At 35.9% G+C, this 18,512-nt stretch overlaps 1 protein-coding gene across 4 annotated transcripts in view; it reads left to right on the top strand.

Moving 5' to 3' along the window:
* Nucleotides 1-18,512, top strand: part of ARHGAP15 (Rho GTPase activating protein 15) — a 602,975-nt gene that overhangs the window by 288,660 nt on the left and 295,803 nt on the right. For all 4 annotated transcript variants that reach the window (XM_036912736.2, XM_036912735.2, XM_057505630.1 and 1 more), the window contains one exon: nt 17,796-17,894. In XM_036912736.2, the coding sequence (XP_036768631.2) occupies nt 17,796-17,894 (99 nt within the window). The remainder of the gene's footprint in view (nt 1-17,795; nt 17,895-18,512) is intronic.

Genomic DNA, 18,512 nt, shown 5'->3' with positions numbered 1-18,512 from the left:
CTTGTACAATATTTAATCATAGTGGTGAGTGTTAATCTGAATGGCTCGATGTAGTCTGAGCTTCTGCCATAATTTACCAAGAACTCTTTGGAGTCTACTTTCAGATCTCACCACCATGGGTCCTTCAAGAACCCTGAATTTCTGTGATTTTCCTTGAGATAGTATATATGCCTGATGTGATGGGAGCATACAGGCATCTACTGATGGCAAGGAGAAGACCATGGAGTCATACTCTCTGATAATGTTTATTCCACATCTGTAATTTGTGTCCTACAAGGACCTTGGGACATAAACCACATGTGCTGTATTTGCATTAATGGAAACTTGAGAAGGAGAGGCCATAAGACTATTAAAATGTTTAGCTTTTGCTCCCCCATCACACAGACACATGCTAATAACTACTCCCAGACCTTGTATCATGGTGCTGCAGGATGCAACGTGGAGTGCGCTCATTGTTTCAATATAAGGGACTTAAAAACAAATAGCTGCCATCTCTGCCTCTGATAGTGTGCCAGGCTTTTAACTTCTTTGGTTTTCCCCTCTTTAGATCATGGTGAGGTATCTCAAATGTATTCCAAACAGTGCATTACCTCCAAGTCTTTGTTTCTTCTTTTATAAAGAAGCTCTACTTCAAGGTATATTTAGAAAAGCCAGGGTCGAAGCCAAATTCCAAAGAACCACATCCTAATTCTACTTTCAAATGTCAGGAAATGACTTACCAGAGCTGATTCCCCCACACGGGTTATGGATCACTCAGGCCAAATTGTCAAAAACGTGACAGATATTCTGGAGTTTTTCTGTAGGGTTAAACATTCAGCTGTTCAATCACACATAATTAATGCATCTTATAAACCAGGAGAGAGAGAAAAAAAGCCAAGGAGCAGGGCGTGAAGACTGCATCTCTCATTAGTGCCTAAGGCAGTGTTTTTCAGATTACATCCTAGGACCCTTTAGTGGGTCACAAAACCAGTTTAGTGAGTTGGGATCAGTATATTTAAGTGAAATCAATTTTAAAAAGAATAGAGCAAAATAAAAATATCAGATATTCCATATAGCAAAGGGACATATTATTTCATGAAACTTTTTTCAATTATGTCATATATACATTTTTTTCAAAACTTTTATTTCAAACTATTTTCAGTTATGATATATACTATACACACATATGTACATATATGCATATATTTATACACACAATATATATAGTTAAAATTGTATGTAGAATAATGGATGGATGGAGAGAAGTAGAATTATGTGTGTGAGTGTATCTGAGAAAGAGAAGGAGAGAGAAAGAGGAAGAGGTTCTAGTTGCCAATGTAAAATGTGTTTCTCACCATGGATCATGGCCAAAAATGTTTGAAAACCATCCCCATGCTCTACCTCCTGGGCTTCTTTAACTTTGGAAGAAATTCCTCCCTTAATGCCTCCCTCATCTGTTTTCAGGTAAATTCACAAGCTACATAAAAACTTAACCTAATTAAAACTCAAACATTTTTTTTTAACTTTTTGGATGAAACTTAGTAAAATGTGGCTCCAATGCCTTGAGCTATTTATCAAGAGTAGCAAATTACAAGCCAGATACTGGTTCTAATGATGGGAAAATGTTCTCTTTCATATCCTGTTTCTCAGGGTCCTAGAGATTGATAAATTGCATGATAGTTCATAGTGAGCCTCAAAACTTGGGGGAGCAATTGATGATCTTTAGATATCATTTATTTAGGGACTGGGACAATTTCTTGGCATCAGGAAAAATCCAGTTAATGGGAATTCTCCGACACTATGGCTGGCTCTACTAATCATCTGGATGAAAGAGGCGAAAGCCCTGTAGTTGGGACAGGTGCTAGGAAAGTTGAGTTGATAATATTGGAAGGAAGTGTGTCTTCTGGACAGAATACACAACCCAAAGCTAAGATGACAGAATACAGTCCAGGCTGTTAGAGTGTGAGTTCCAACCTGAAAAAACAAAAATATTTCACAGGCCAATTTTAAAATCCATGATTACACTGAAATGGCTCATTTTCGGATCCTCTTATGACCATCTGCCTTGAATGTAAGTCTGGATTGTTGTTTGATTAGATGTCTAGTAATTTAGGTGGATGAAGTAGGAAGAAGTGGAGTTAAAGAAGTTGGGGGAGGGGCAGCAAAGTTCAGGAGCTGCTCAGCATCGGCCCCATTCCTGAAAGGGATACTGGCAAAAAGAACTCCCAGCTGAGGGCGTCTGGTGCACTATGTAAGCCATCAGATTAGGGAATCAGAAGCCAAGGAACAGGATGAGGATATATGTACAGAGCTGATCTTTAGTGAAGACAGGATATCAAGAACTAGGTGTATTCTCAACTGTCCAGGGCTTGAGAGCATGTCAGTCACACTGAGGTGCGTTAAAGATTTGAATCCAAATACAAAGCATCTCAAAAGCCTAGCATCATCTAAAATCAGAGGCAGAGAAGCAAGCTCCTTGAGCTGCATAGCAAGAAGGGCAAAAAGGCCCAGAAGCAGAAAGCACATTGGAAAGCCCAGGAGACCTTGGGAGAGGCGCTCTACGTCAGGTAGAAGCAGTGTGTCTCCCACAATCTTAGAAGACTCTCATGTTGACGGTCAGGAAAGGTGCAGTACAAATCCCACTTTCAGGATGTCGCCACTCCTCCGACACTATGGCTGGTTCTGCTAATACCTACGTGCAGGGATCCAGCACTGTCTTCCTCTTGCCTAACTACCATACCAAACACCTTTACTAAATCCTTAGACCCTTTGTTACAACTCTACAGTATTTACCTAAATCAACTGAGCTTTTGTTCATTCCATAACCCTTCGTGGAGGGCCTGTGGTGTTCAAGGGGCTTGGCTAAGTGCTGGGAATATATGGTCTTTGTAGTCAGGGAGCTTAAAGTGCAGCAAGGGCCAGACAAGAAACTAGATAAGGGCAATAGATGCACCCCGTGATTAAGTATACCGTACTGGGGGGATACTTCTCTTTGGCCTCCAGAAGCTGGAAAAGCCTTTCCTGAGTAGATGATGTCTGAGTAATTTCCAGAATGAAGAGGAGGAGTTTTAAAAAATCCAGGAGAATCAATCAATCAAATAATAATAACCATAATAGTTTTAAGTACTAACCTTGCTTCAGGCACTATGTTAAATTCTTTTGCTGGATTATATTTCATATGACCAGCAGAATGGTCCTATAAAGTATTATATGCATCAGATTACAGGTGAAGAAACTGAAACACAAAGATTCTAAATAATTTGCCCAAAGTTATGCAGTGATTAAGTAGAGGACTTGAAGAGAGAAGACTAGGACAGAGAGAGAAACATGAAGTGCATGGTAATCCATATTAAAGAATTTAGGTTTTATCTTGAGGATGCTAGGGGTCCAGGCAGTGAGTTTGAAATGACATGTGACATGTATGGGTTTGAAAAGATCATCTGTCTGTAGTCTAGAGCAGCAGGCCCCAACACAGAGTAAGTTTCAGACCACATGTGGAGCCCTGTAAACAGATTCCTAGACTCTAATCCTAGCGTCTGATTCTTTAGGTCTCAGTGAGCATGAGAATCTGTGTTTATAAAGAACTCCAAGGATGACTTTGATATCAGTCAACTTGGAATTCACCAATGGGTGGATGTAGTGAATGGATTGTAACACAAACTGGCAGGAGAGAGCCTCAGTCCAAGAATAATGGTGGCTTGAATAGGAATAGATGTCAAGAAAGATGTTTGAACTAAGGATAAGATGTTTTAACTGAAGGATTTATGGGCTTATAACTGATTTAAAAACAGAGTGGGTACTGTCATTAAGGAGTGTGTCCCTAGGTGAGAAGAATTGTGGCTTATAAGAGAATGCACAGGGACCATCACTTAGAGTATAAGTGGAGGGAGAACCCTCAGAGAGGACTGGGGAACAGCTCCTTCATCCTCTCGACATGCCACGTCCTCTCCTGCCTCTGATTCATCATGCAAGCAGCTCCTGTCACCTGTGTTATTCTTTTCCACCTCCTTTTCTTCCACTAAATCCCATCTCTCCTTGAAAACCTTCTCCAGCATTCTTTCCTGAGGACTTAAGTTTATCTTGAGAAACTGTGCTTTGTACCTTAAAAATTTGTACACTTGTCTCATCCTGAATCATGATGAGTTATTGTGTTCTAATTCTTTTCCCATGTCAGTCTTGTATGTCACACTAAATTATAAACTTCTTAAGAGCAAGGGTCACTGCTAACTTCTTTTGGAATACCTCGCAGTTCCCAGGATTTGAGTTTGGAAGGTGTTCACTGGGCACCTAAACATCAATGGATCAATGGTTGTTGAATGGCTCCCCAAGGTCGTATGTAATAATAGTGACCCATATGTCCCAATAGGCTCCTGCCCTAGTGTAATTATTAATAATACCTCTTTACCTTCAAAATTGTCACAGTTTAGTTACAAATTACATAGTCACCCCACTGATTATGCAACCAATATATTTTTTAAAGTCTAGCATTTTCAAGTAACACTATTTCAAACACAAATATTATTTTATTTTGGGAAGAAAGGAATGTTAAAGTGTTTTTGCATACATTTAGCATGCAGTAATTAATCTGTGTATTTCATTCCACATTATTCCAGATGTCACCTGTCTTCATTATTAAACAGGTAGCCTCTTGCTCAATTGACAGATGTCATTGTCTATAATATAATCACAAGTGGTTTATTTTTCTACAGTACCATGAAGTTATAGATGCCATTGTATTATGTATGTTTTGTGCCACTGAATTATAATTTTGGAAAGGTCAGGTACATTTTCATGTTTTTTTAAATTAAGATATCATTGATATACAGTCTTATGAAGGTTTCACATGAGCAACATTGTGGTTACAATATTCAACCCCCCCCCCACACACACCATTGCAGTCACTTTCCGTCAGCATAGTAAGATGCTATAAAGTCACTACTTGTCTTCTCTGTATTATACTGCCTTCCCGGAGAAACCACTACATTATGTGTTAATCATAATGCCCCTTAATCCCCTTCACCCTCCCTCCCCACCTACCTTCCCCACCCACTTCCCTTTGGTAACACTAGTCTCTTCTTGGAGTTGGAGTCTGCTGCAGTTTTGTTCCTACAATTTCGCTTTGTTGTTATACTCCACAAATGAAGGAAATCATTTGGTACTTGTCTTTCTCCACCTGGCTCATTTCACTGAGCATAATACCTTCCAGCTCCATCCATGTCATTGCAAATGGTAGGATTTGTTTTCTTCTTATGGCTGAATAATATTCCATTGTGTATATGTACCACATCTTCTTTATCCATTCATCTACTGATGGACACTTAGGTTGCTTCCATGTCTTGGCTATTGTAAATAGTGCTGCAATAAACATAGGGGTGCATATGTCTTTTTGAATCTGAAATCTTATTTTCTTTGGGTAAATTCCTATGAGTGGAATTACTGGTCAAATGTTATTTCTATTTTTAGTTTTATGAGGAACCTCCATATTGCTTTCCACAATGGATGAACTAATTTACGTCCCCACCAACAGTATAGGAGGGTTCCCCTTCTCCACATCCTTGCAAGCATTTGTTGTTCCTTGTCTTTTGGTTGTTGACTATCCTAACTGGTATGAGGTGATATCTCATTGTGTTTTTAATTTGCATTTCCCTGATAATAAATGATGTGGAGCATCTTTTCATGTGCCTGTTGGCCATCTGTATTTTTTCTTTGGAGAATTGTCTGTTTAGATCCTCTGCCCATTTTTTTTTTCGAGGGCATCTCTCATATTTATTGATCATGTGGTTGTTAACAACAATAAAATTCTGTATAGGGGACTCAATGCACAATCATTAATCAACCCCAAGCCTAATTCTCAACAGTCTCCAGCCTTCTGAAGCATAACGAACAAGTTTTTACATGGTGAACAAGTTCTTACATAGTGAATAAGTTCTTACATGGTGAACAGTGCAAGGGCAGTCATCACAGAAACTTTCGGTTTTGATCACGCATCATGAACTATAAACAATCAGGTCAATTATGATTATTCGTTTGATTTTTATACTTGATTTATATGTGAATCCCACATTTCTCCCTTATTATTATTATTATTATTATTATTATTTTTTAATAAAATGCTGAAGTGGTAGGTAGATGAAAGATAAAGGTAGAAAACATAGTTTAGTGCTGTAAGAGGGCAAATGTAGATGATCAGGTGTGTGTCTATAGACTAAGTATTAATCCAAGCTAGACAAGGGCAACAAAATATCCACGGATGCATAAGATTTCTCTCAAAACAGGGAGGGGTGAGGTTCTAAGCCTCACCTCTGTTGATCCCCGATTTCTCACCTGATGGCCCCTCTGCGACTGTGCCTGTCTTAGGTTGTTCCTCCCTTGAGGAATCTTACCTGTCTCTGGCTAACCAGTCATCTTCCGGGCCTCTGTCCATTTTTTGATTGGGTAATTTGCTTTTTGAGTGTTGAGCCATGTGAGTTCTTTATATGTTTTGGATGTTAACCCCTTATTGGATATGTCATTTACGAATATATTCTCCCATTCTTTAGGATGCCTTTTTGTTCTGCTGATGGTGTCCTTCACCTTACAGAAGTTTTTAACTTGATGTAGTCCCATTTGTTCACTTTTTATTTTGTTTCCCTTGCCCAAGGAGATGTGTTCAGGAAAAAGTTGCTCATGTATATATTCAAGAGAGTTTGGCCTATGCTTTCTTCTAAGAGTTTAATGGTTTCATGACTTACATTCAGGTCTTTGATCCATTTCCAGTTTACTTCTGTGTGTGGAGTTAGACAATACTCTGCTTTCATTCTCTTACATGTAGCTGTCCAGTTTTGCCAACACCAGCTGTTGAAGAGGCTGTCATTTCCCCATTGAATATCCATGGCTCCTTTATCATATAGTAATTGACCATATATGTGTATGTTTGTATCTAGGCTCTTTATTTGTTCCATTGATCTATGAATCTGTTCTTCTGCCAGTACCAAATTGTCTTAATTACTATGGCTTTGTAGTAGAGCTTGAAATTGGGGAGTGTAATCCCCTAGCTTTATTTTTCTTTCTCAGGATTGCATTGGCTATTCAGGGTCTTTTGTGGTTCCATATGAATTTTAGAACTATTTGTTCTAGTTTGTTGAAGAATGCTGTCAGTATTTTGATATGGATTGCATTGAATCTGTAGAATGATACAGGCAGGATGGCCATTTTGACAATACTAATTCTTCCTATCCATGAGCACAAATGTATTTCCATTTATTGATGCCTTCTTTAATTTCTCTCATGAGTGTCTTGTAGTTTTCAGGGTATAGTTCTTTCACCTCCTTGATTAGGTTTATTCCTAAGTATTTTATTCTTTTTGATGCAATTACAAATGGAATTGTTTTCCTGATTTTTCTTTCTGCTAGTTCATCATTAGTGTATAGGAATGCAACAGATTCCTGTGTATTGATTTTGTATCCTGCAATTTTGCTGAAGTCCGATATTAGATCTATAGTTTTGGACTGGATTCTTTACAGTTTTTTAGGTACAATATCATGTCACCTGCAAACAGTGACCTTTTAACTTCTTCCTTACCACTCTGGATGCATTTTATTTCTTTGTGCTGCTTTTTCATGTTTTCTTAAAGAATCCCTTTGAATAAACAGGGATTTTTCCCAATAGGCAGAATGATCATATTGGTACATTTTTTTCAGGAAAAAAATACCCAATATTTTCAATTTATTTAAGTCTAGAATTCATGGGAAAAGAGAAATTTCTCCTCACTCATGAATTTCCTAGTTATACATACAATTAACTTGTCTATCATCTTTAATGAATGGTAATGCTATTAATGGAAGGCAGAATCGAAATTGTCAAGGTTTTGGTTAAGTGCAATTACAAAATTTTCAGAAACCAAAAGTAAGGTTTTACTAGCGATTAACTTCACTTCTCGAATTATGAAGTTAGGATTCCAGACAATAAAACTTTGCTAGCTGATCCCCAAATCCTCACCTAGTATCTGTTTTTCTGCCCAGATCACGTAGTGAGACATCAGAGAAGGAAATAGGTACCATTCCTTCTTGTGATCTACACATTGTCCAAGTACGGTTCTCAGTCCCTCATTTCCCAGGTCAAGGTGGCATTAATCCTGTGAGAATAGTTCTTCTGTACCCTAGCTAATCTGTGTTTACTAGAACAGCACAGAGGCACACTGTTTATGTCTAACAAAGTAGTTATAAATCACACTTCTTCAGATCATAAATACACATTTATCTTTAGAATGTATCACCAACTGAGTCATTTTGATGTAAATATTGCACCTCTTAAATATAATGATGATAATAGAGGCTGTGAATCCACAGATTTACGAAAGTTCCCCCTTTTCAATAACTGAAAATATTTAAATCGCAGAAGCTTTAACATCCTATGGGGAGTGGCAGACAGACGTGTCAATAGAGTGGGACCTATGAAAGCTGCAACTGTTTTCTCTGAGTTAATGAATAAGACAGATTCACGGGCTTCTGCAAGGGAACTACACTGCTTTTCCTAAAGCGGTGGATTTTGGTTATCTGTGACCAGCAGGCCAGAAGCGACTGGCTCAGAGGAAGTCCTGAGCTACTTCAGCTTTATCATTCCCAAAGAAAGTGCTCTGGGGCAAAGGTCGTAAACAAGACAAGGTGGATGATATTCTGCATATTTCCTCATTTGGTCAAAAGACCTGTGGGAATCCTTCTGAGATAGTAAAGAGACCATCTTTGGATAGCTAGGAGGCCCTGAAGATTCCGGAGAAATCTACATTGTGGTGCCATTACCATCCCTTATGGGTTGGCATCTTTGTCTGGGAACAGTCTCAGTTGGCTATAATTTTACTTGAAGATTAAAGCACAGATTTTTATATGTATCTTCTGTTCTCGGAATGTGAAAAATATAAAATACACCTACATTCTCTTCTAACTGGCAGTATTGTAATTCAGCAGATTTCTTCTTTTCACTGAAACCTGGAGTTGAATTGTCTTGAGCCGGAAGGCATTCAAGCTGCTGTTTTTCGCTCAGCTATATTTCTCTATAAGCATCTAATTGTTTCAGAAAATGATGTACAGTATGCAAAACCTGAATCTAATGCAAATAAGTCTGTACAGCACTAAAGTTAACAGGTGTTCTCATTAATGTAAGTAGACATGGAACAATTCTTGAATGTTTTATAAACACTCATAATCATGGCCAAATATGTTACAATAGCATAGAGATACATCCTGCAACATCTTTTATTCTTGTTGTGCAATCTCAGCACTTATTAATAGGAGACATGTGTGAGTAATAAACTAGCGGCAACAATAGCTGTTTCTACTTAAGTCACTGTATCTTAAATAAGCTAAAAATTCTAAATAAAATTATTGGTAATGTAACTACTGCCACCTGTCCACCCACAGTTTGCTTGTTTATTGATTTTAACAGCATTTTAGTGAAATTAATGGCTGCAATGTTGATGGACCAGCAATGAGCACCTCTGCATCACTGAAGTTCTCTTAATCTATTAACCTCAGGATTAACTTTAGAAAAACCTCAAATGTGTGTCCAGTTTTCCATATTGCCAACTCTCAACTACAAATGTCTATACTAAGGGTAAGATTCCTAGATGATCTAGTATGGATCATCCCTGCAAAGCACATGGTTGCTTTGGAATGTAATCAGGGACATTCTGTTCTAGGGATGTGCATTGAAATACAGGCCCACTCTTGGTGCTTCCTGACTCCTCCAAGCTTAATCCAGTTGTCTGAAGTCAGGACTTGTTGACTGATGGGAAACTGTCATTTCAGACTGCTGTTCCCAGTCTTCCAAACTGCTAAAAATGTTATCAGTAGATGTCAAAATAAATTGCTTATGTTTCCTGAAAGAATGCAGTGGTAATGTAACCTTCATAATTTTATTACATGGAGGATGAATTAAATATTTTATGGCATATCAAACAATAGGATATCATGTATTCACTGAAAGATATAAGTAGATAAGGTTTATCTATTTATTATTTAGAAAATGCCTCTTAGGTGTGGGTTGTGCAACCACACACTGGGTGTGTGTGACAATTGCCTTTGGCTTCAGAGTAATTATAGGGTAGTGGGGAGAACAGAGAAAACAACAGGGTATTGTAATGTAGACCAATATGTCCTATAGTAAAGTAGGAGCAGGATAACAACATGAGAGCACTTGGATGGATTCCTGTTTCAGAGAACACTTTGGTGTAAAGGTAACATCTAAATCGATTTGAATAGATATGATAGAGGAAATCAGAGGGCTCTGCACAGTGGAAACAATGTGTTCTGAGGGAAGAAATAAGAATTGGTATAGGACAGCTAGGGAACAACAACAACAAAAATGTATATGGCTGGATGGTAGAGCTGCAGAGTGAAATGTGGAGTTGGGGGAGGCTAAAGAGTGGGTAGGTGGCAGAGCGCGCAGGGTCTGGCAGACTAAAATGAATTTGTCCTGCAGTGTTCAGCTGTGAGGAACCTCAGAATGATATCATGTCATGGGATGATCATGTCAAAATTTCAGGGAGATCACTATGGATGAGACGGTGGGGAGACCAAAACATACTCTTATGAAATCCATTTGGGGGATGATGGTAGTATAGATAATTCAATGCATAAAAAGTTTATAACATGATATTTTCATTAAAATATAAACATATACATAATGTCTATCCATGGGTCAAAAAAATATACAGTAGAGAACAATTCAGGATACCTTGTGGAAAGGGAGATTTTATGTTTGTTATACTTTAATATTTGTTAAAAATTTTAAATTAGGCATTACTTAAATAATGATAGAAATAATAAAATCATTCCAATTTGAAAATAGTGGAAGCTGCAGGTTCCCAAATGCCATGTGACTAGGTGAGTAATTTTGCACAGTGAACACAGCTCAGATTAGAAACCGACCTGTGGTTGACCGTGACTGACTTGAGTGGTGGGCACACAACTCCTAGGATGATTAGTTTATCTACAGACAACTATTTCCCTCAAGTTTAAAAATTAACATTAAGAGAAATAAAACTGAAAGCTGATATCTTTATACACCAACTGTTTTGATTAGTCATTTTTTTCAGTTGTTTTTCATATGAGCACCACAGGCAAAACTTTTGGTGTAGCTGACTGCAAAACTGTGGAAACTGCTAAGCTATCTACTAATTACTTGGATAGTATTCTTTCATGAATATTGAGAAGACTGTTTCTCAGTACTTAAAATATTTTGCTACAGATAAAAGAATGAGCATGAGTTTTTGTTTAACATTTGTATGTGTGAAATGAATTTTGGTTTGGGGTATTTGGTTAACACACAGGAAGATAGAGAGGACAAGTGGTATGGGGTGTGAATGTTCACTTCACGACCGATTTTCTTATGCAGAACAACTCTGTGTTATACGAATACATAGACCAAATTATTTGGGTGTCAAAGGTACAGCTCAATTTCAATTAAAAAGCACTGTTTCTTGAAAGGTTGGCCTTAAATCTTAGATTTCAGAATGCACTTGAGATCTGTCGTGTATGTAGCCCAACATTTGTTTACTTTCCATTAAATAAGAAATTGCTTACATGGGCAGGTTATTTTGATATGATGATACCACTGAGGGTTACAATAAATGTACATGAAAATCAATCAACCCCAAACACATTGAAAACATATCCAATAAACATCTGGAAACTAATGAACGCACATTTGTTAACACAGGGGGAGTCGTGGAAATGCAAGATCCATTGGTGGCCAGGCTTATTTAGTAACATGTGGATTTAAGAACATTTCACAGAGTCAGAAGAAGGAGAGTAATTATAACATAAGGTTCAACATCTTTAGATATGTAGAACATTTTCTGTTGCTTAAAACAAATATTCCCCAAGAAAGTATAAAACATTTTTCTGACTTGCAAAGTTTTTGCAGTCTATCATTTAAATTACTTAAATAAAGGGAGCTTTACTGCTCCCCAAAGCTGAGACTATAACACCCTACATGCATATTAGCTTGATCTTCTTGACAGACCAGAAAAGAGTTTGTGTGCGCCAATTAAAACAAAAATGGATCCCTAGTGGCTTGTTCCTCACACAACTTCTGAAGACTGCTATCATTGTTTGCTAGGGTAACCCTGGATAAGGCTGCTTTCCAAAGTAAACAAACTTTTCAAAACTTTCATGACAGATGGGGGGTTACAAATGCATTTTAATAAGAAGGTTGCCAAAGCAACTTTTTTTAAATAATCAGCATATATTTACTTAACATCTAGCAACATTGGGAACACAAGGCAGATACTTTCTCACAAAATGTTTTAACAAGTAACGTTTTTAGAAAGACAAATGGAAGACCTTTTACTTCTAACTGATATTTTACCCTTAGTTTTATGCTAACTTTGCTTGACACGTTAAGAAAAATGTTAAGAGGTACTCAAACCAGACTGTAATTTGAGACAGACATGCAGCTTGATAATGGAATTTCTTTAATGGTCATAAACACCTTTGAGATCAAGTAATTTAACTATTAGTATAACAATAACACCCTTCATTTGGTCATCTATCTCAAATGTGGAGTGTGATGCAAGATGAAAAAATATGAGTCTGAGGGTCTTTTTTTTAAAGCATTATTGCTTCAATTTTAGACCTTAATATCTCACTATGATGTAGCCAAATATATACACCTGTATTTTATGCTGTTAAATTTCAATAGAGATATATTCAAAATTAATAACAAAATATATTTTCTTCAAGTGAATTTAGTATATTTTTCCATAACTTTTATATATACTTAATTTAATTCAAGTATAATGATTCATCATGAAGTCCAAAGTATCTCCAAATATAATAGTAATTAAATTCCATCCCTTTTAAATGGGAATCCACTTATTTGCAGAATCTCTGTAGCACTATAAATTTTTTTAAGGCTTTTTGGATACTTGCCATATTTTATTACACATTTCCTATATACAGCTTCAGGTTCATTAAGATGGAATAAATCCTCCTTTGGTTCACAGTCAAAGGCTGATCCTAAGCAAAAAGTAAAAGCTATTTAAGGTAAAGATAAATGTAAGATTGTTATAGTCTTTTCTAGGATTTGAAGGAGTTTTTCAGATGCCCCAATTCTATTTTAGATATATTTTTTTGTAGTAGAATAGTGGATGTTTTTGAGGAAAAAAAAAATGAGGAGGAAGAGTAGGAGGAGGGAGAGGAGGAAATATCTGAGTAAGGATGGTAGGGGATCTTGTAAAAGTGTGCTGTTCTCCTTAGAATAACAGGAAAGAATTTTGCCTAAGGTTTATATTCCAAATTTCACAGTTGAAGCCAAATCATCATGATCCTTTACCCGAAAACAGAATCCTTGACTGTATACCGCAGTTTGCTGAGGAGCAATGAATTAGAAATCAGGATCTTTGTAATCTCTTAATTCTATCATTTAATACGATGCCAATTTGATAGAATAGCATTCTCATTTTTCTCATTTTCTTCATTTGCCAAATTAATCATTTATGATAGTGGAGGAAAGCTGCATTTGAAGAATGTTTATTTAGTGCTTTGAGATCATTAAAGCTGATATCACTTTGCATACCAGGTGGTGGTATTCATATTCTTAATATACTAAAGTTCTGATACAATCAACCTTTAAAGAAAAACCTATCATGACCAACAGTTTATACATAATTCCATGATGTAAATGTGTCTGCAGTAATTACTCCCTCTGACATGTTGACACAAGCATTGTCTGTGCCACTCACATTGGGACTTAGTGTAAGCCATTTTCCATTGCTATTTATCTTTATATGCATATATCCTATTTACATAAAACAGCTTATAAGCTCTTAGGGTTGGGGTTGGTGTATCCCTAGTTTCTAGCGATGTGCCTTGCACTTAATGGATCCTTTATCAGTCCTTGTTTACGATTAGGGGGATGTTTGGTCAGAAAAACATCCTCTCAGTTTCTTGAACAAGGAATTATCTGTGGAGTTTATTCTGCAATAGGAAAGGTGCTTCTATCAAAGAGTGGAATACATGTCAGTTATTATCTCTTACACCTTTGATAGTCTCCCAACATGCACTTGAGGTCAACTGGAAAGGAAGTAGCCCACAATATCTAACTATCAAATCGGATGTACTGATGAGATCTCTATAGCATAAAGTCATCCATTAATCATTCTTGCACACATTGATTATTATTTATAAAAGACTGGCAATAACTGAATTAAAATGTCTACAATGCGGAGATATCAAAACTTTTTTAATTTGCTTTTTCACTATTTTTCCAAATTATTCACAATAAATTCAATTTTCTTATCATCAGAAAAATTGTGATGTTCTGAAAAGTTTTTGTTTCTATTCTGGTGAGCCAAAATATGGAAATATTTAATATTATAAATGCCATTCTACATGTTAATTTATCATTTAAAATCTAACACGAGGAAGACTAACTGCCAGAATGCATATTGACAAGGGTGATCCTTAATTCACAGTATTGAAAAGGGCAATAGTTAAATAAACATAAACGCTACATCAAAATCCCTTAAGATGTTTTAAATCAGCGTAACAATACTCCATTTGTTAATTAAAGACTAAAAAACAAATTCTTTCCTCACATCTATCTGTGGAGTTTGGAGCCAGGATATACCAGCCTCTGTCTTCAGAGGCACTGCAACAGGGTTCTTACCTAAAGGGAAAACTGTTGTTCAATTAATACCAGAAAGCCTTAAGGAATGTACCTATTCTGCATGTTGCCCAGTGGATATGCTTATATAATTTTCCAGGCATGCATTTGTTACCAACAAGAATTCATACAGATCCTTATTTAGTGTAAAGAAGTTTGAGGTAAATTTCCCCAGATAGGTAATTCATTATTGACAGCACTAGCCCATTTCATTAAGAGTATTTGGGTGCCAGGATATATCCCTTCAAAATTCAACTTGGTCAAGAGGAAGGATTTCAAGAGACTTTTGGCTAAAATAAGCTTCAAAGCAAAATGGAGATGAGCAGCTCTTGCCTAAATCTGTCATGTCTCATAAGTTCTTCCTTCATCCACCTCTCCCCAGCATGTGTCAGTTAGGCAAAACATAATATAGAAAGAATACATTAACATGGCTGAGTATCAGATCTTTTATGTAACAGACATAAAACTAGTTCTACATCACTTGAGATTGTCATCAGGAATTGTTCATTCAAAAGAGTTAGTCAAAGCAACATTCTCTACTGATGTCTTTTTTTCCCAAGAGTGTTGAAATTCAATTGTGCAAAGTGCAAATATGATTTAGCAAACCATGTATTAGAAAACTGAAAGGGGTAATGTGAAAAAAGAGGATTGAGAAACCTGAATTAAATGGGCTTTACCAGTCAAAGACTTTGAAACTGCTTTCTGGTGAGTGACTGGATTGGAACAGAACAAAGTCAATTACTGACTGTAATTAAGAAGTGGATGCATTTAAACTGTAGAGAGCAGTAGCAGACTTCTCCAGACTGCTTAGTAACTCAGAAGAGTAGTGGGAAGACAGGAAAGAATGTGAGCTGTATCTCTCTGATAGTATGTTTTGAATGAATTGCATTCATACAGTTCTCTGTTCTAGCTTCCCAAAATGAACTTATAAATCTCTGATTATATACTTTTAATGCAGTAATATATTTGGGCAAAGAAACTTTTAAAATACGTTTTGTTTTGGTTGTATTTTCAGTAAAAGATCCCCTTTTCATTGCACAGTATGAACCAAAACTGCAGTGTAATGCTGAAGTATTTCTCATTTATCACTGTTTGAATTTACTAGACTGAGAACTGAACTATGTTGGCCCTTTTCTAAACCCTCAAAATACAGCAAATCTAATTATGTTTGTTTCTTGTACTTTGAAAATGTTTCCTTTTATAATTTTAATAATAGTTTATTTATAATGGTGGAGAACTATATTAGATTGTACATTGTGTTTGGACTAGTTCATTTTCCTTTGTGTATGTTAACAAATCATGACATTATGTAATACATTCATAATCAAAATATTTAAACTTAGATTAGGATTAAGGTAGAGGTCAAGGACATTACTGGTTTTCTTGGGTTAGTTAGAAATGACCTTACATTTTTATATTACTATTTGTGGCAACACTTTATAAAGTAAATATTTGGTACTTTACGTAAGTAAAGAACATTGCAAGGGTGTTCAGATAATTAGGCAAACATCAGCTTAACTGTTTTTTCTAGATACATAAAACAAGTCTATTTAGATGCTATTTTGAGCCATTACAAATCTTACATGCAATTTTATTTAAAAAAAGAGCGATTGGCCCAAATTCTAGCATGGATAATTATGTTCTCCTTGTTTTCTAATCTTTCCCTTTTCCTTTTTGCATATACTTCAAATAGTTCCCCTCCTTACAGTCATAAAAAGTTAGAATCCATCTCAGTCAAGCATGGCTGCACTGCAGCACTAAGTGATGTTGCATCTCTATGTAGTTTTTCTAAAAATTAATGATGAATATATATATGCATGTGTGTCACCGAAGATTTCTTTAAAACTCCAGGATCATTGTCATTAAATGTTGCCATAAGAATCATTGAAACCTTCAGAGTGAGCTATTTGGGGTAATAATTGTCACTTTGATGATAGAATTATAGACACATCCTGAAGCATGATCTCTGATTTTCTGAACCTGTGCCACATTTCAGCATTCACCTCCTCTTTAGAGCAAGTAAGGCTGAGGAAAGGTGACTAGCTCCTGATTGAGTATTTTGAAATGTCAGTCCTCTAAACCTCCACAGCCTTGCTTGATGTGTGACAGTAGTCGGGAAATGTTCATCTTTCTACTGAAACAAAAAGTCAATAATACAAAGGGAAAATCTTCACAGTTCAGATTGATGGCCTAATATGAAAAGCATGCCCACACCCACTCTAATCAAATTCTTCTCTAAGTAGCCCTTTATCTATGAAATCAAGAGCATTGCTCTTGTTTCTATAGGGTCTCATCCTTCTCTTACAATTCTGGGGAGAAAAAAGATTCACTGTAATGAAAAATGTATAGTTACATGCTAAATATTGCCAACCACTTAACAGCCCTGAGAATCTGGAACAGTGATGTTCATTTGATAAATACTTTCCGTGAGAGGTTCCAATATGTAAATGAACTTTTATTCTAATATACTCCCTTGTGGGGAAATTGGTCCTTTATTACTTTCCTATAGATCTTTATGATAGAAAGTAGAAATAGCCACAAGTTACTCATTTGAATGACCTTTTGGAAAAGTCTGCATTAGTCTCTTTGGTAAATAATCTGTTTTAGAGCCCTCCATAAAAGAAATCAAATATAGAGACACTATTAGATTTAAAAAAGACAAACAGGAAAGAGCTAAAAGTGCAGAATGAATTCTGACACACCCGGGTGCATTTTTCTGAGGTTCTGACTTAAGTGGGTACTGTCTGAATTATTCTGAACTCCCTGGCTTGTTTCTCCATGAGCTGGAGTAATTCACCTTTAGTCCTGTTCTGAGTTAATCGTTCTATTATTAAAACAATAATGTATTTGTTATGACATGAAAAAAACAGTTTATAGAGAGCATTTCAAAATGATCCTAGTCTCCCAGTTCCCAGAAAGACAATTACTGGAATATAAGAAAATATCTTAGTGTATTAAAGTGCTTTTGTTTTTTCAGAGAATATATATATATTTTTCAACGTAAGAGGTCTATTTCATATTGTTTGCTTATCTGTCAATATTGTTTTCATTACTGGGATACAAGAGAGTATTTCAGTGTATTGAAGTGTGTTTTTTTAAAAGAACATTTTATTTTTTAATGTAAGAGATCTATTTTATATGGTTTGCTTACCTGTCTATTTTATTTTTTCCAGATTACAACAGTATCAGGAAATGAGTTCCTTCTACAGTCAGATATTGACTTCATCATATTGGATTGGTTCCACGCTATCAAAAATGCAATTGACAGATTGGTATGTATTTGTTTTGACTGTTACCTTTATTAATTAAAATGTAGTCATTTAAATCATATAGTATATTGTATAGTCATATAACACATATGCATGTAACTGGATCTTGTGGTTTGAGAGATATTATTATTTTAAGTTATAAAGAACCCACTAAAAACCTTTGCAGAGGACATGATTTGTGGAACTGAATGTCATTTGATTTCTTTCTTTCAAAAACACAGTGTATTCATTTTTTTCCCCTGAAATAACAGAGACATTTATTTACTAAAGGTTGTAAAAAAGCATACAAGTGCTTAATAACTACCAAATTTTCACATTTTCGGTTTATGCAATCTATAATACATATTCTTGAAAATAAGTATCAATATATTTAAGCCCATACTCACTGTTACAATACCAGTACCTGTTAATCCTTTTATTGATTTTCCTTGTTTTTCCAGCTAAGCTAGATTGTTCTTTTAATAAAAATTACATATCTAGAACTTCATAAAATCATCATAAATCATACATCCAGAGTATGCTTTTAAAGAGCATCAAATTATTTAAAATTACTCATTTAGGTTGACCCTAGACCAAACATCTGATTTTAGAACATGAATATTTGTAAAATCTTGAGAAAAA

The sequence above is a fragment of the Manis pentadactyla genome, chromosome 8 (assembly GCF_030020395.1).
Source record: "Manis pentadactyla isolate mManPen7 chromosome 8, mManPen7.hap1, whole genome shotgun sequence".
NCBI classification, from domain to species: domain Eukaryota; kingdom Metazoa; phylum Chordata; class Mammalia; order Pholidota; family Manidae; genus Manis; species Manis pentadactyla.
The sequence above is the reverse complement of the archived record's forward strand: the minus strand, read 5'-3'. Positions and strand labels throughout refer to the sequence as shown.